At 41.4% G+C, this 19113-nt stretch overlaps 2 protein-coding genes across 4 annotated transcripts in view; both read left to right on the forward strand.

The window, feature by feature from the left end:
* Positions 1-19: 19 nt before the first annotated feature.
* Positions 20-9821, forward strand: ccdc47 (coiled-coil domain containing 47). 3 transcript variants are annotated; one of them, XM_061846492.1, is made up of 14 exons: positions 53-158; positions 267-296; positions 2834-3140; positions 3951-4052; positions 5285-5459; positions 5536-5657; positions 7095-7160; positions 7269-7370; positions 7481-7591; positions 7681-7766; positions 7856-7914; positions 8016-8125; positions 9209-9376; positions 9464-9821. In XM_061846492.1, the coding sequence occupies exons 1-14, from the start codon at positions 91-93 to the stop codon at positions 9542-9544; spliced, it is 1587 nt and encodes a 528-aa protein (XP_061702476.1). In that variant the 5' UTR covers positions 53-90; the 3' UTR covers positions 9545-9821. The 3 variants fall into 3 exon arrangements, with proteins under 3 accessions (XP_061702477.1, XP_061702476.1, XP_061702478.1); XM_061846493.1 differs by lacking the exon at positions 267-296 and having other exon boundaries at positions 20-158; XM_061846494.1 differs by lacking the exons at positions 53-158; positions 267-296 and adding an exon at positions 1329-1547.
* A 6333-nt stretch (positions 9822-16154) lies between these two features.
* Positions 16155-19113, forward strand: part of arhgap23a (Rho GTPase activating protein 23a) — a 69536-nt gene continuing 66577 nt past the window's right edge. Inside the window, exon 1 of the mRNA XM_061847314.1 lies at positions 16155-16302. Within this exon, the coding sequence (XP_061703298.1) occupies positions 16294-16302 (9 nt within the window). The 5' untranslated portion in view covers positions 16155-16293. The remainder of the gene's footprint in view (positions 16303-19113) is intronic.

Raw genomic sequence — 19113 nt, forward strand, 5'->3', positions numbered from 1 at the left:
GCTACTTGGTCAACAAAGAGTGTCAGCCATAGCTTACTCGGAACGACAGAGCTGTCAAGCTAGCGGACAACAACTAGACGACTTCCGGTTATGCCTTTCTATTTAATGGAAGTGCTCTTCTACAGTACCGAAAAAGAAAGATGCAGGTACTCTTCAAGGTAGGTGGTACGGTCATCGCGACCAGAAAACCTTCTGCCACACCCATAGTGTGGGACTCCGAAAAAACCGAACCGAACTAACCCTAACATTTTTTCCGAACGGTCCAGAGTGCACTCCCGACTGTACCTCTATTTTTTGTAAGTATCAGCACATTATTTCTGTCACAACATCAATGAATTTGAGCGTGTAAAAGTTATTTACAGTATAAACATGTTGCTAGTCTCCCAGACTGTTACAATACGTCAACTCATTCACAAGTGTTTGAAAACTTTTCACATGTGTACATCTGATTTGAAATCTCTACAATATAAATTATTGGTTCACATGTTCAGTTTTCTGTGTTACATAATTCTGGTGTGGACTTTAAAATAATAATCGGTAGCCCTAAACTATTAAGATCTTTGAAAATCGTGAACCAATAAATTATTTGATGATTTATTTCATGAATGTCCCATGAGCGCATCGCCCAATTATTCTAGATTGCGATGTGCGTTTTATTGTTTAATACTTGCAATAACCTAATTGATGGTATGGCTGTTTCAGGTTTAGCTGCGTCGAATGGGAAAATGAAATGCCAGTGTTGCGGGGAAAAAACAGAACTATGAACTCCTTCGTGTTTGGAATGGTGAACTTAGTATAAAAATATTAATTCAGAAGCAGTAAACTGAACTTTTAACTCGTTTGAGTAGAAAATGAACTTTCCCAACACTGTTAAGTTTTATCCCTTGCACAAGTTTCCATCCTTATTTTAAACTCATAGTTGTTGTTTTTTTCGTTACATATCTGTCAGGAACAATGATAATGGTTTTTTTTTTTTTTTTTTTAACCAAACCAAAAGTCTATGTAAGACCATAGATCTGTAAAGCTCAGCAAGGAGGCAACTTTTGGTTCGAAATTAAACTTAAAATCTACTCTTTTTTTCAGAATTTCTTTTAAATCAGACGATTATTACATTCGGACATGTAACCTCTTGATTTGACATATTTATGTAATAAACTCGTGTGGTTACGCTACGTAACTAACTAGAACTTCATTCAAATGTTTAAAAAAATAAACACTTATACATTTTGCATCGTATTTGAAAGCTCTGCCACATAAATGATCTCTTGTAAAGTTCAGTGACGTTATTGCTTTTTATACAGACCTAGCTAAGCTTTACGATGCGTTTTTTGGGGTACAGATTTCAAAACAATCAATGCTCGCGTTGTTGACGTACTCAAACTCTCGCGGTAACACAGATAGAAGTCTCGCCACCGTAGTTTTACTTTGAGAGGTTAAATCCTTGTCAAGACAGCCTGCTCCAATCAGTCGTTGTAGTTTATCGGGGTTATTATTTCGGGGTTACTCGAGAACAGATACCGTAACGCGAACCCAGCGGTAACGTCCCGGTAAGATGGTTCGATTCTTTTCTTTTTGCTTGGAATCGGTTCACAAAGTGCTACGGTGTCACTTTCCGCTGTCAACTGGGGCTGCTGCTGCTAGCTAGTTAGCGTGTTAGCGTCAGAAGTGGCTAATAAGAAAGTGTTAGTGGGGTTTGGGGGGAGGGGTTGGATTAGGCCACTGGGAGTGCGATTCCCAAGTGTCAAGTGTCCAACCTAAAAACTACGCATAGAAACGTTGTAACACTTGTGCTATGCATGTTATCACGACAACTCAAAAAGAGCCAACGTGCTGCCAAGGTGGTTCCTGCGACACGATTTCAACTTGGCGATTCTTGCCGACGTGACATTTCAAATAAGTCATGTTTTGAAATTCATTTACTATGCAAAGCAATATTATTCAGTGGTATCTTGACCAAGTTTTTAAATGACATTTATTAATGTAAGTATATAACTTGCAACAAATATGTATTTAACTCAACCATGTAACTGTCTTAAAGGGTACATATTTTGTCAAACCAACTTTTTATACTATTTGGCATGTAGAAATTTTCCAAGGTTTTTTGAAATTGACACATACTGAGTCTGTCTGAGATCGTCACTTTATGGGGGTCTAAATAGCCAAAATGTGGGACTTTTAATGCTAACCCTTTCAACAACTGATATTTGGACACAAATATTACAAGAACATAGACAAAGCAAATAGTAATACTTAAAGGCACATGCTCTACAAAAAACGAATATTACTGCAGATTATTTGTGACCATGTTTGTGTGTTATTATGTTTGTAATATACTTCCCCCTGGTGGGCAAGCTTTGCACACCAGGAGCACAATCGTGATTTAAAAAAAAAAAAAAGAAAATCTTTTCATCCAATTCCATTGTTAGTACTGTGTTTTTATCGTAAAAAAGTGTGTTGTGCTATTCTTTTTAATTAAGAACATGTTACAAATTTTTGTGTTTTTGGGTAGACTGAAATGTATTGAAATTTCTATTCATTTGAAAGGGGAAAGTTCAGTTTAGCGTTCAGAACAAATAGAAATTTCAAGTCAAAGCACCACTGTAGTTGCTTTCAAAAGCCTCCGTACCATTGAAAACAAAATTATGTTTTTTTTAACTCACAAACTCCAATGTAGGAATTTCCAACCTTTTACCAGCCACTACATATTTTTTGGAGTGTGTTTCTTTAGCATGTCCTAAGCAAATGTGCTTTAAGGATTATAGAAAAAAAGATGACAAATATTTAATGATGGTCACTTTTCCCTCTTGTTTGTTTCCTCGACATCCTGCTCAAGCAACACCATGCAACATTTGACCCTCCTCCGGCTGTCTTCCTTGCTGCTGCTGCTCCTGGCCCTCCCCGTCTCGAGAGGGCGCTACAACGACGACTTTGACGATGGCGAGGATGTGGCTGACTTCGACGACAACGACTTTGCCGAGTTCGAAGATACGAGCGATGACGCGGCGTCCGAGTCAGGCACTGTCCCGCCGCCGCCAGCGCGGGGCAGCCCTTCCTCGCAGCACGATGAAGACGAGGATGAAGACGAGGCCACGGTGGAGCTGGAGGATGGTCAAGACGGTTTTGATGACTCGGACGCGCAGGTTACGTGACAGACTGTAATGTTGTGTCCGTGTATTTGCTTATGTGACCGGATGAGTGAAGTACTGTAGTCTAGCGTGTGGACCGCTTATCCTCAAGAGCATCGCGGGGAGTGCTGGAGCCTATTCCAGCTGTCAAAGGGCAGGAGGCGGGTTTCGCCCTGAACTGGTTGCCAGCCAATCGCAGGGCTCATCGAGACAAACGTTCGCACTCACAATCAGACCCAGGGGCAATTTAGAGTGTCCAATTAATGTTGCATGTTTTTGGGATGTGGGAAGAAACCAGAGTGCCCGGAGAAAACCCAGACAGGCACAGGGAAAACATGCAAACGCCACACAGGCGGGTCCAGGATCAAACCTGGGACCTCAGAACTGTGTGGCCAACGCTTTACCAGCTGAGGCACCGTGCCGCCCTCACTAAAAATATCCATCGTCCTAACAAAAAATTTATATTGATCGACCCCCTGTAGGATGATTAGTTGAGTTATTGTGTGTGAAGGTAGTGTAGTGTTGTGCTTTTTTTATGTGTGTGAGGAGTTGGTGTACTGTGTATTGTGAGGTTAGGCTGATGTGTACTGTTGTAGTACCATTGTAGTAGTGTAGTCTGCAGTGGTGTAGAGAGAATATATGGGTTGGGTATTGTGTTTTTAAGGGTTCAGTGCATATGGGAGAGGTTGTGTGTATGTTGGGGGACCGTAATGTGGGGAAGCTTGTTTGTTGCCGTATTTATGTGTGCGGTTTCTTCAACTTTATGTACTGTATATGTTTCAGAAATTGTATTCAATGTATTTTTTTCTGTGACTTGTGCTTCAGGATCAGGATATTTACAGTAAATATGACCAGGAGGAGTTTGAGGGGATTGGAGACATGGAGAAGACGGGCCATCCCATGAAAGACCCTCTCATAATTCACACGGTAAATCTGTTAAACTCTTAAAGCCTCGCCTCAGATTATTTTTATCACTCATCCCTTTTTTTTTTTTTTTTTTTTGTCTGTCAAATATAGTAGACATCAAACACTTCCTGAATGAATTTAATGCCAGAGAAAATGTAGACTTTTATAAATGTTTTACGCCAGACAAAGTACCGTAATTTCTGGCCTATAAGTCGCAAATTTTTTCACATGCTTTCAACCCTGCGGTTTATGTGGTGATGCAGCTAATTTCAAATTTTTTTTCTAACGGGTGCAAGGGGGCAGTCGAGCGGAAAAAGTAAGAGTGAGACCGGTCGAATATATGTACCGAGGAAGTGACTTTTACCAGTCTAGCCCTGTTAGCGCTGTGTTAGCGTGTTACTGCCGTGTCTAAGTGATTTTTACCAGTATGGTTTTTTTTTAACCGCCCCTGTTAGCGCAGCATTAGCGTTAGTGCAGCAGTGCCAGCGTTAGCATTAACACGGCGGCGCTAGCATTAAACTCTCTGTGTACCGTCTTTCTTTGTAAATATCTTGTATTTCAATGTGGGCACTTGCGGCTTTTACACAGCTTCGGCGTATGTATGTACCAAATGGTATTTCTTTTGCAAATGTACTGGGTGAGGCTTATAATCAGGTGCGCTCTGCAGGCCGGGAATTACGGTAGAATTTAAAGCAAAGCTGAATGAAAGTAAGTTCCTATTTTTATAGCAAGACCAAAATAGCCATTTTAATTGCCATGTGAACATTGTAAAAAGACCATAATGTAGTCTTTTAAATGTCACCTGAACATTTAACATAGCGATGAAATCTAGGGGCAGCATGGTGGTGCAACTGGTTGTGGAACATTGGCCTCCCAGTTCTGAGGACCGGGGTTCAAATCCCGGTACCACCTGTGTGGAGTTGACATGTTCTCTTGGGTCCTTCCGTGGTGCTGTAATACAGGCAAGCCAGCAGACAACCCAAAGGGAAACGTGCTCAAATTCTTGTGCATTGGGTGTTGTCTTACTTATGCTGGGTGCACAAGTGTGTCCCTGGGTGCTGGTTTAGCCTTGCTCCCATAAAATCAGCAAAAATAGAGTAGAACACTTCTCCACAACTGAGTACTATATGTTGACAGTTTTAAAGACTTCCGAGCCTCATCGCTGTGTCCAAAGTTGCTTCTTTAATTTCTAACCTGCACCTGAAGTGGGGATGGTGTTTAATAGAGACTTATTGTTGTTTGCTTGTGGTCAGGTTCCGGCCCATCTTCAGAATAGCTGGGAGAGCTACTACATGGAGATCCTGATGGTGACAGGCCTGCTGGCCTATATCATGAACTACATCATCGGCAAGAACAAGAACAGCCGCCTGGCTCAGTCCTGGTTCAACTCTCACAGAGAGCTGCTGGAGAGCAACTTTGCTCTTGTGGGTGAGTCGCCCGTGATTGTTTGGGGTGAGGTTTTATCATGATAAAATAACTCGAAAACTGCGGTTGGCACACACAGGCGACGATGGCACAAGCAAAGAAGCAGTGAGCACGGGGAAGCTCAATCAGGAAAATGAACACGTCTACAACCTTTGGTGCTCTGGACGCGTCTGCTGTGAGGGCATGCTCATACAGCTCAAGGTTAGTGTAATGTAGGGAAAGGGGTAATGCCAGGATAGTATACTAGAGAGCTCGTGCACCTACGTCACCGAAGTCACGTGACTGCCCACATTGACGGTCTTGCAAAGCATTCTTCAATGCTAAGTCGGTTGGAGACGGCACGAAAATGTCTTATAGCATGACACCCAGAGTTTTGTCCCATACCGTTAAACATTTAGAAGGTGATAATAAACGAAGGTACGTGGAAAAATGAGAGACACTTGGCATAGAGGACCCATATTTAATTTCCAAGTCGATGTTTCCGCTGATAAGAAAGTGGACTGTTAACCTGTTTCCGCTTGTCTTGGACAACTGGATCTCAACATGGATCTGGTGAGTAAATCGTCGAGATTTACACAGAAGAGTTTGAAAGCGTAGAAAAGTCTGGACGCATACAAATACTTTGTTGCTGGATTTGTTCTTAAGAATAAATCTCACATAGTGATGGAGCCACTCAGTTATTTTCAAAACAAATAATATTGAAATAATGACCCCTGGTTTTACACAAACTCGCATTCATTAATTCAATTCATTAGGTCGCGATTCTGATCCTGTGTACACAGAAGCGTGTTGCGGCCACACGTTAAACTTTGATAAACCTCTCCATCACAGAAGTATTTTTTTAAATGTGCATTGTTCTGGAATGAGTCCAATGTGTATTTATAAAAAAGAAAATAAACCGCTGGGATAGGCTTCAGTGCCCGTACACGGAAACATGTTGCGGCCACACGTTAACCTACGTAAACCTTTGTGTGGCCGGCGTTTTATTTTCTTTTTTTTTTTAAATACGCATTGGACTCATTTGAGAACAAAAACTTCTGTCAGGGAGAGGTTTACCGAAGTTTAGTGTGTGGCCGCAACACGCTTTCGTATATGTTGGAGACGACTCTTGTCTTTTTTTTTTTTTTTTTTAAACGCATTGTTCTCAAATGAGCCAACTTGCCATTATAAATACTTTTTGGCAATTTGAGATTGAGAAGATTAATTCCTACCTGAAGTGATCACTACACAGGCATGTGTATTTGGTTGGGCACCATCCATCACGTTTAATTGGCGAAATCCATCGATATTTTCTGGTCTTTTCAGCTGGTATTCCATAGAATGATCTCTTTGACTATCTGTCTCATTTGTTATGACAACCAACAGCACCAACAAGTCTCGGGCATTGTGTATATTCTGCTCCGGTTCAATGTCCCCCACACTGTCGAGCAGCTCTTTTTGACCAGCAATATGGCGCCGTGAAAATGGTGACATCACGTGCACGAGCTCTATAGTGTGATAAGATTGTGTGATAGTGTACCGCATGTATGGTGAAGTAGCTCTGTGCATGTGGGAATTAGTGCAGAGCATAAGAGTGGTAATGTTGTGTTTGTGAAAAATCCCTTTTAATTAGGGTTGTGCTTGTTTTTGTGCTTGCAGTTCCTGAAGAGGCAAGACCTGCTCAATGTTCTGGCCAGGATGATGAGGCCCACCTGTGACCAAGTGGTTGGTATCTGCTCAGCAAGGAAGCTCCACTTATGCTTGTGCAGAGGGAAAGCGTCAACAGCTGAGTTGTCCAGTAAACACTGCACGTCTTTGTCTTTATGTGTGTAGCAAATTAAAGTGACTCTAAATGATGAGGATATGGACACGTTTGTGTTTGCTGTGGGCACTAAGAAGGCGATGGCCCGCCTCCAGAAGGAAATGCAGGACTTGGTAAATACCTGACCGCACCTCATTTAGTCGCCGGTTTGCATGAGCCATGAAAGATGCTAACAGTACGTAAACAATCAGTTGGGGCTGGCGTCGTTACTGTTTGTGTGCAGAGTGAGTTCTGTGGCGACAAGCCAAAGTCCGGAGCCAAGTTCGGCCTTCCAGACTCTTTAACTATTCTTACAGAGATGGGTGAGGTCACAGATGGCGTGATGGACAATAAGGTGACATTTGTTAAAATATGTATATATTTTTAAGTATATGATTTTTTTTTCCATTTGTTTCTGTAATTTTGTGTGATTGTGTTACACAGATGGTTCATTACATCACCAACCACGCCGACAAGATCGAGTCCATCCATTTTTCGGACCAATTTTCTGGTCCAAAGGTTATGCAAGAGTGAGAATCTCATTACTTCAAATATGTAATTTAAAAAAATACATTTTCTGATTTGTTTGAATGGAAAATACCCTGTGTTGTTTTTCAAGGGAGGGTCAGCCCTTAAAGCTGCCTGAAACCAAGAAGACCCTGCTGTTTACATTTAACGGTAGCCATTTGGTCTTTATTACAACACTCACAGAAGAAACATCCCGTTTGGTGTCATTAATGTGGTTCCCAGTTATTTATTTATGTATTTTTGTCTTGCAGTGCCTGGAATGGGCAACACTTCTCCCAAAGATATGGACGCTCTGCTGCCCCTCATGAACATGGTCATCTACAGCATCGATAAAGTCAAGAAGCTGCGTCTCAACAGAGAGGTAAGAACACTTACACAACAAGAAAATAGATGGACACAAAAACATACATGCACTGAATACCAAACTTATGCAATGCCAAATATATACACACAGAGAACCACACTTACCCCCACATTAAAACGCAAATATGCATACACCAATGTCAAACATGCAACAACACTAAATTACAATAATAACAATTACCTGTAACAAAACCAAACACATTACATACACTCACACAACACACAAATACAAACACACAATACCGCGTTCACCCACTCATCCCAACACATATAACAAAACCAAATGCACATTACGTACACTCACACAACACACACATACATACTCAATACCACATTCACCCACTCATACCAACACAAATAACAAAACAAAACACGCACGCATACAAACACACAATACCACATTTACCTACTCATACAACACGTATAACAAAACCAAACACGCATACAAACACACAATACCACATTCACCCACTCATACCGACACGAATAACAAAACCAAACCACATTACATACACTCACACAATACACAGATACAAATACACTTTACATACAAACACACAATACAACATTCACCCACTTATACCAACACGTATAACAAAACCAAACGCGCATTACATACACTCACACAAGACCCAAAAACAAACACACAATGGCACATTCACCCACTCATACCAACACGTATAATAAAACCAAAGACAGATTACATACACTCACACAACCCTCAAATACAAACACACAAAACACACTCACCCACTCATACCAACACATATAACAAAACCAAACACACATTACATACACACAATACCACATTCACCCACTCGTACTAACATGTATAACACACAAAAAACTCAAACCAAACAACACAAAAAACACACACTGCCCAAACACACTAACACCGAACAACTATAACAAAACTAAATACACACAAATTCACCATGGTGACACAACAAACGCATGCCTAAACTTGTAAACCAATATAGAAACAAACACGAATACCAAACAGACACACACGACACAAACAAATTCAAACCAAACAGACTAGAGCACAAAAGTCTTTTTGTCACCCTTCTCCACCCCGCAGGGGAAAATGAAGGCAGACCGCAACCGTGCCCGCGTGGAGGAGAACTTTCTTAAGCAGACCCACGCTCAGCGCCAGGAGGCCGCACAGACCCGCCGCGAGGAGAAGAAGCGGGCCGAGAAGGAAAGGATCATGAACGAGGAGGACCCCGAGAGACAGCGCCGCCTCGAGGTCCCGCAACAACCAAACGAAGCAGTTTCTGGTGTTGTGCTTGTTTTGTAATGATCACAAACATTTGCATTGTTTCCTTTTGTTCAGGAAGCGGCTCAGAGACGAGAGCAGAAGAAGATCGAGAAGAAGCAGATGAAGATGAAGCAGATCAAAGTGAAAGCTATGTGAAGTCCGTCCGTCACCCTCAACGGCCACGTGTCGCAAAGGACATTTTTGTCAGGGTCTTATCAGCAGCACACCTCAGTGCATCGTGTTTTTGTCTCAGTAGTCTGTACCTGCTTGTAGATTTTAAAATATCATCACGGGCCTCCATTGATTTGTAATCATAGCGTTAATATAATCTTCAGTGACATTTTAACTTATATCTGCTGTGAGGTTGCATTCCTGCAGGTTATTTCTTATGAATTTCTGAGCAAAAGTCAATAATAAAGTGCACTGGACTCTGCTTGTCTCGTTTTATTGACAGGGAGACGTCTATCTGCTCGAAAAGGATGACTGGAAAGGGTGTGGCGGCCTGCTAAATTTAACTATTGTGTCAGCACACTGAACTAAATTTGGTGTCATCTCAGCACCACACTGCCACATGAACAACATGATCATATTACAATATATTGCATATACAGTCATCCCCTCGCTATCTGTGGCAGATAGGGACAAGGCCCTGAATAGTGAAAATCCAATGATCCCCGTTATAATTGTATTAGAGGAGTCTTTTATCAAAAGTGCTCGAGCCTTTTTATGTTTTTCAAAAGTACTCTTAAAATCTTATTTTATTGAGGAATTCTAGTTTCTAGAATTCTTGAAAGAACAAAACAACCTCTCCTAAAATAAAATTACAATTGCGCATTTCACTTTTCATCCGGGTAATTCTTCTCAACTTGTTTTTATTGTGCACACTTCGCCGATTGATTTCTAGTGAGGAATTCTAGTCTCTAGGATTGTCCGACATGCATTGCGAAAGATATCCTGCAAGCAATAATTCACCTTTACGTGAAGAAAAACAGACGAGGATATCATTGTGGGTTCAAAAAAACAATAAAAGTTGGATGGGATTGGAGGTCCGAGCGGGATACAAACCCACAAATCCTGGTTAACAAACCAGTGCTCTAACCACTGAACCACGTAGTTGTCACACTTCCAAACGTAAGGTGGTTGACACAAATCTGTGGGTGGGACCATCGTAAATTCTTCAAGCCGGTGCGACAGAAAGATTAGGAAATTTTGTTTTTGTTGATATGTTTGTTGGGGGTGAGTGAGTTCCTGATGTACACGACAACATTTTGAAGTTCCGAACGTTGAAGCGTCTTTATTTTTTCACCGAAGTCCGCGGAGGTGGCAAAGGTACACACACACATGTTGTAATTAACAAGAAATGCAAAAATATAAATGTCATTTTAAAGAAAAAAAAAAAACGTTTTGATGATCCTAAAAATAAAGGGTGAGAGGAATGGTAGCTCAGCTGGTAAAGCGTTGGCCTCACGGTTCTGAGGACGCGGGTTCGATCCCCTCCCAGTGTCGAGTTTGCATGTTCTCCTCCGGGCACCAGGTTACCTCCCACATCCCAAAAACTTGCAACATTAAGTGGACAATCTAAATTGTCTCCATCTCTAGCACTATCTCGACCCTTGTGAGGATGAGCAGCTAAGAAGATGGATGGTAGACTGGAAAAAATAAAGAAAAGGATGAAAGAATGATAGAGGGGCTTATTGAATGAAAGGAATGCTGGTGTTAAATGGAAGAAAGTTGGGAAAAAAAAGGGAATGAAAGTAGAAAAGGGGTCCATGAAGGAAAAGGGAGAGAAGATAGTGAGGAAGAAAGTTGGCACGAATAAAAACAGGATGGTAGAGAAGATAAGGCATGAAAAAGAAGGAAAGGATGATGGGGAAAAAGTGCAAAATGAAGAAAAGAGAGGGCGAATACAGCAATGGAAGAAAGAAAATGGTGCTCAAAAGGAAGGATGAACTAAAGGAAAGATGGGTGGATGAAAGGGGGAAGATGGAAGAGAAGATAAGGAAGGAAAGGATGACGGGGAAAAAAGTGTGAAATGAAGAAATACAGCAATGGAAGAAAAACCAAAAAGGTGCAAGGCAGGAAGAAAGGATGAATGGTGGTAAGAAATTCAGAAAGGGAAGGATGAACTAAAGGAAAGACGGGTGGATAAAAGCGGAAGGAAAGATGGAAGAAATGAAGATGGAAGAGAAGATAAGGCATGAAAAGGAGAAAAGGATGACGGGAAAAAAGTATGAAATGAAGAAAATAGAGGGCGAATACAGCAATGGAAGAAAAGACAAAAGGGTGCAAGGCAGGAAGAAAGGATGAATGGTACTAAAAAATTCAGAAAGGAAAGGATGAATGGCAGGTATGGTGCTGAAAAGTTCAGAAAGGGAAGGATGAACTAAAGGGAAGACGGGTGGACGAAAAGGGAAAGATTAAAGAAATGAAGAGTAGGAATAAAGAATTGAAGTGGGATAGATGTGGTTAGGAAAGGAAGGATGGAAAAGAAAGGGATGTTAAGCAGCAGTAAAGTGCATAATAAATGAAAGGAGGAAGACAAGGGGGAAAGGATGGAGGGAAGGGAAGAAATGAAGGATGAATGAGGCCAGAAGAAAGGATAAAGGATGTATGAGTGGCAGTTACATACAAATACAGTTGAAACCAGAGGTTTAGATCCACTGTGCACAAATATCTTTTACATTATTATTATTTTTTGTCTCACTGTCTGATCAGATGAAATCGTTCCTGTTTCAGGTCAGTCAGGATCACTAAAATCATTGCATTTTGTTAAATGCCACACAATTATTGTGAGAATTATGTTTTTGAATAGAAATGTTGCATTAATTTCCGCAAGATTTAATTAAGTACCTTCAACTGTATGAAAGGTAACCAAGGTGAGAGGAAAAATGAAAGGTAAGCAGGAAGGAAAAAAGGAAGGAGGGTCCATTTAGTAAATAATTAAGTCTGACAATTATTTTTTTTAATAGTAATTACCAGATGTGGCAAAAAGTACTGTTCTTTAAGAAATAGATACAGCCACATTTTAATGTGGCACAACAAAATAACAGTACATTGCATAATTATGCCCATAAATGTCCAACATCGTTCTATTTCATGATTTTAGTACGACTTAGATGTGCAGGATTCCACAGTGTCTAATGAATATGTCACACTGTAGCACGTGTATGTATAGTTTTATTAAAAGTACACAACCAGAACTGGAGCAGTCATTGACAACTGAAACATTTCACAGAATTATGTGATACGTTTCTCATAATTACGGAATAAAATCGATGTTCAGAAAGTCGTTGTTTAGCGCCGTGTTAACTTTCGGGGGTTTTTCTTCTATGGTGAACTATGTGGTTTCTTTACTGCCACCTGTCGCGGTTACTGGTATGACACCACATGATGCGCCGTACAATTTGAATTTAAAATACCTTGTTTTTTTTTTTTAACAAGAATTCGCAAGGTCATATTAATCAAATAAATTCGTAGAAACTGATTCGAAAGCTGGTGACCAAGTTCGACCCGTGTTCGTCTTAGATGTAGACCATGAAATCATTAAGGAATTTTAACAAGGCAAATGAACGATGTTTAAACGAATTTCCATCTGATCAATAGGGTCGTTATGAAACGTAAATATGCTTAATTTCGGCCTTTTGTATCTGAAAAAAAAAAAACTATTTTGATTTGTGCATTCGTCAGGACCGTGCCTATTTCCGAAGTCTTCCGATTGTAGCCGAAGTCTTCGATTGGCTCCCGCCCAGCTCGCTTCTCCCGCAGCTCGTTTTTGTCGTCACCGCAATCATGGTGGACATTATGGTATTGATGTTTTTCGCCATCATGGGTCTCGTTTTCCTCTCGTACATCATCTACATGTTGTGAGGATGATGGCGGCCGTGTGGAGGGCGACGAGGAGGACGAGAAGGAGGCGCCTTTCCTCCCTGGCATCCCAACTGCTTCCATCGCGGACGAGGGTGAGGGTGCGTTTAAAGGCATTACGTAAATATGATCATTTTTTCCGCTTGTACTCTAAACGTGTTTTGTATGCGTAAGAAACCATTTAACGATGGGGAAATGTCCAAATAGTATGTAGCAGATGACGTGTGACGTGATTAGGCATCGTCTGTTTCAGGGAGGACAACCAGTGGCTGGACCATTCAGGCCTCTCCATGCAGAAAACAACAGATGGACTCTTCCGAATGATTGAATTAGTCCACGATGATGTTTTGTGTGCGTGTGCGTGAGACAAATCAGCACAATATGGGTTAGAACCATCGCAGTAGTTGAAAACACGTACTAAAACGATCACCTTTATTTTATTGTTATTTATTTTATCTTTACCACCAAAGGTTATTTGTTGTCTCAATAGTGATCATGGATTTTGTGTTCAATAAAGATGATTTCAAAGACGGCCCGTAAGTATATGTGGTGCTCCTTTTGGGACAGCAGAGGGCGCCACTGATTTACATCGCAATCCATCATGCAAAAGTTCATTTTAGTGCAGCGTGCCTGTGAGCTCGAATGCACGGAAGTGTATTTAAATGCTAATTTCAATGTTCATAAAAGATGCACGGTTATAGTTAAGAAAACAAAATCCTTATATACAGTACAAAGGACCACAAGTCAATTTTAAACCCTTTGCCCTCAAATCCTGAGGCCCAGCCCAGTTGAATTTTACTGTTAAACTAAACATCAAGCAAAAGTGATTAAACATTGTGTATTTTTAGTGTGTGCATCTTTAAAAAATCAAAACAAAACTAAATAACATTGCTTGAAGAATGGCCTGCTAGTTTAACGCTTACATATGCAATGCTAACATACGCCGCAAACTAACGAGCACACATTTTTGATTACACACATTTTTAATCCTCCCCAGACTCTTTTACATATTCCCCACACATTAACGTACTATTATAAAAACTTTCCATATGCTTAAAGGCGTTGTAAACTCTTAAAAATACAGTACTGCACACATCTCTATTCATTCTGTTATTTTAAAGACTCAAAAAAAGTACAGTGTATCTTGCGATATGGTGAATTATGCCATATCTGAAACAAAAATAATAATAAATCAACAATGTGCTGAATTTGCAATAGGTAAACTGAAACGCGTTAGAGGTTTTTCCATTTACACCATTGGGAAAAACTTCTAATCAAGCCAACATTTACGCTGATCTAAAAAAAATAATAATAATAAGACTGGATGGCTCATTGGCCACCAAAACTGAAGTTGCCATCCGCCATCTTGATATTCCCAAAACAACCATGTCGACCTGTGCGTTTATCGCTAGTTTCGTGGCTGAGAAAACATTCAACAGGTAAGTTAGAAAGATTTACTTTGACACTGTTAAAATTTGTTTGGAAAGGTTTTTTTTTTCATTTTCTGATGAGCTTAATTCACTTGAGCAAAGTTTTGTGTCCGGTTGTTGTTGTTCACTGTTCACTCTCTGTTTCACCTTTATAGGCCGAGCGATGTCAATATTTTCCCAAACTTCATCAGTGGATAAGGATTTTCTGTGAAATTTCTGATGAATTTCATAATACAGAACTCTGCAAATTGAATTTGATTTTCAAATCAGAGGGAACAAGTTTAAATTTTATGTCTGAAATAGGACGTCGTAGAGAACAATGCATTTCGCATGTATTTTCCCATTGTGTGTTCTTATTTCCAAAATGTATCTAACTGATTAACTCAAAATTTTATGCTTTTATTACAAAAAAAAATGCTTAGTTTTTTGCTATGTTATGTTGATAGTGCTTCATAGTGTATTTTGGGAAAAGTTGACATGTCACGGAAATCGGGCCCAAGGTTTCTTGGTCGTCACGGTGTTTTATGTCTTACCTTTTGCACTTAGCCTTTTTTTGGCTTACCAAATCGAATTAAAAATCCTTCATATTACCAGAACTGAAAAATGTCAAGCTCACACGACCACTTTTAATTCTACATGCCAAACTTTGGGTAAAAAAAAAAAAAAAAAAAAAAAAACCACCATAATCCAACCTGTAAAACATGTCCTCTACACGTTTTGGGAGTACCAAGGTGGCGGCCAGTGGCTTCAACCAATCGACACACCGCTCATCTGTATGCACTCCACAGCCCTTTTTTTTTTTTTTTTTAGATCACTGAGCACTTATTTCTTCTTCGTCTGCTTCTTGCACTTATCGCTGTGCTTCCTTATTTTTCTTCGTTATTTGTGGGGGCATCACGCACGAGCGGAGCGTCCGGCTTTGCCCGCGAGTGAAGCGGGACAACCTTGAGTCTGTGCGTGTTCGTGTTGTCGTACTCTCCCCTCCACTAGTGGGGTTCCTGTTATTTGCTCGGTGGGAGTTTCCCTGGGAAGGATGTGTGGCGTTCCCCCCACCGCGCTCGCCAAGACTGTCCGACCTCCTCCCGCAAAAGAGAACTACACGTCCCGACATGCTTTTCCTCAAATGACCCCACCCTCACCCTTGCGAACTATAATCAGGGGGGCGTGGCTTGTAAATTCGCCCAATGGCGTGTCGGCTGCTGTCGTCATTGGCAACAGAGTTTTTTTTTTTTTTTTTAGGGAAGCATGAGAGGGACAGCTGGGCGGGGAGTCATAGGTCCAGGGCTCGGCCAATCACGAGGCGGCCGCCCTTCCCGCCGCTCCCCTGTGATTGGCTGCTCTAACCGACTGCAGCGGGAAAGGGGGAAGGGGGGCAAAGAGCAAAGGGAAGCGACACGCAGAAATGTGTGTGCGTGCGTGTGTACGACGGAAGAGAGCGGGAGTATTTATTCCCCCCCCCCACCCGTGACAAGATAAATGTTGGATAAAGCGCGCATCCCAGGAGGAGAGTCGTTGGGAATACCCTCCGAGTAATACGAAGAAAATCCTGGGAGAGTCCGGGGCCGCCATGGCCCGGGTCGGGAGGAGAGAAGAAGAGGCGCGCTGAAAATCATGGAGCAGGTGAGGATGCAAAAGGGGGAAAGGGATGGGATGAGTTCCCTCGCAACGGTTGGCATGACATCCGCCGCTGGGCTCCAATTCCGTCCTCTCGCGTCGCGAACGCGGGCAAACCCGCGCGACCTCAAAACAAGTTCGCGCTTGGCATCTTCTGGTGCCTCCATAGGGACACCGTTCGTTCCTTCCTTCACTTCTCGTTGATGACCTCATCCTGAATCCCGCCCGGAAGCGGGGAGGATGGGGGTGGGGGGGGACACGCCCTGGCACAGACCTTCAGTTCATGCCGGTGGTCCCCCTCTCCCGACTTGGTCAGGGTGCCCCGTAACCCGCTAGCTTGATGCTAAAATAATTGTAAAACATCACTGACATGCAAATTGTTAGCATCGATTTTAAGATGCAATGCATATTTGAACACTAACATTGGAGCAACACATGTAGACAGATAATCAATTTTCTGGACCACTTATCCTCACTAGGGTCACAGGTGTGCTCGGGTCTATCCCAGCTATCTTTGAACAATAGGCGTGGCAAAGGATGTAATGTCTAAATGTTACTGTTTTTCTTCATTTTCATTACACCTGAAGTTCATGCCGGTGGTCCCACTCTCCCGACTTGGTCAGGGTACCGCGTTACCCTCACTTTAGTAGAATTGATGTCATGCCCCCCAGTGCGTCTATGTATATGTTACACATAATATACTTCTACTAAGATACTAGCACTATACTAGCACGTGTGGCCAAAATCGTGTCAGTCTTTTAGCCTGCTAGCTTGATGCTAAAATAATGTAAAACATCACTGACATGCAAAGTGTTAGCATCGATTTTAGATGCAATGGATATTTGAACACCAACATTGGAGCAACACGTGTAGACAGATAATATAACAATACTCACAGGCATATATACTTTATCCTCTCAGAAAAATGACTTTTACCCTGTCACTTACTCCACGAATAGTAATTCATTCATTTTTTTCTGGACCGCTTATCCTCACTAGGGTCGGGGGCGTGCTATAGTCTATCCCAGCTATCTTTTTTTCTCATTTTCTCAACACATTTGTCATTTTCATAACACAGCGTCATTGTCGCTTGCAGGGGGCGTTGTTGAATTTTTATTTTTTGATGTGCAGAGGAAAGCACGTTGCCAAAATATTGCTTTTTATTTTTAAGCAAAACACCCCCCAAAATGTATGCAATATATCTGTCACTTGACATTGTAAATATATATTTTTTATGATATGCTTCAATGCTCCAAAATGTTGCCTGATGTGAATCTATGTGCTGAAGTAGTCCAGTGTTGCTTTCAGGGACAGTATAAAAATCATAGCATTCCTCACTAACTAACGAATTGATCGTTTCAAATGTTGAATTTTTCATCCTACCCATCCAAATGTGGATTTTATTTTTATTTTTTTTAATACAGTTCATGTAGTAGTTTTTGCAGGTGTAGCTAATGTTTTGTCCAGTTTTTCTGAATGCCAACAATACAATAATGGTGTAGCTTACAGGACAATATAGCGCGCAGGAAGCTAAGCGCTATTTATAAGTTGCTGAGCGCTGTCATTCGAGCGCAGAATAGCGACGTCACGGCCGACTATGGTAATACCACTTCCTGCGGGTCATGTGACTCGGGATTATTATTGTTGTTTACTAGCAAGGCTGCTACAGCTTTATCTTAGCCTTGTGTTTCCCCTCAGAGTGTGTGTTGGGCGGGGGTGGGGATGTCACAGGATATTGAAGATGACACACAAGTATAAACACACACAGCAACTTGTGCTAGTTAGCTGAGCTAGCTTGATATGAATGTTACATCATAGCGCGTCAAAATATTGCACGTGTCCACAAAATGACCTTTCACATTTTCGCGGTAGTTTTACACCAAAACAGTTCAAGACTTGTTTAGCATCAGTTTAAAACTCTTTTTGGAACCTTTTTCACACTGGTTGAACATTAGGTTAGCACCACTTTGTCACCAATTTATCAATAGTTAGCTTAACAGGAGCTAAATTTAAAACGCCAATTTAATGCTAATTTAACACTAGTTTTGCACTTCTTCAAGACCAATCTAACACTAGTGCCACACTAGTTTGGTACCAGTTTAACATGAGATTAGGACCAGTTCAGGACTAGTTTAACTGCAGTTTAGCATCAATTGGACATACATTTAGCAAGTTTGCCACCATCAACGGCAATTTGATAATAGTTTAGCACCTGTTTTGTACTGGTGTAACACTAGTTAACACACGTTTAACAATGTTAGCACTAGTTAAAGACAATTTTAGCACTGGGTTAACATCAATTCAGCACCAGATTCAGCACCAATGTATCAATCGTCTATCATCAGTTTACAGTACCATAATTCCCGGCCTACAGAGCACACCTGATTACAAGGCTCACCGGGTCCATTTGTAAAGGAAATACCATTTGGTACATACATACGTCGTAGCTGTGTGAAAGCCGCAAGTGCTCACATTGAAAATCACATTGAAACACGAGATATTTACAAAGACGGTACACAGGAAGAGTTTAATGCTAGTGCTAACGCTAGTGCCGCGCTAAAGCTAGCGCTACGCTAACACCAACAGGGCTGGTTAAAACAAAACTTACTGGTAAATATCACTGAGACATGCCAGGAACACAGCAGCAACACGCTAGCACAGTGCCTCCGCTAGCGCTAACAGGGCCGGTGAAAGTCACTCCCTCGGCACATATTCGACCGGTCTCATTCTTACCTTTTCCGCGAGAGTGCCCCCTTGCGGCCGTGAAAAAAAAAAATACACAAACTACATAAACGCAGAAACCGCAGGGTTGAAAGC

This window comes from Syngnathoides biaculeatus, chromosome 16, assembly GCF_019802595.1.
Source record: "Syngnathoides biaculeatus isolate LvHL_M chromosome 16, ASM1980259v1, whole genome shotgun sequence".
Classification (NCBI taxonomy): Eukaryota; Metazoa; Chordata; class Actinopteri; order Syngnathiformes; family Syngnathidae; genus Syngnathoides; species Syngnathoides biaculeatus.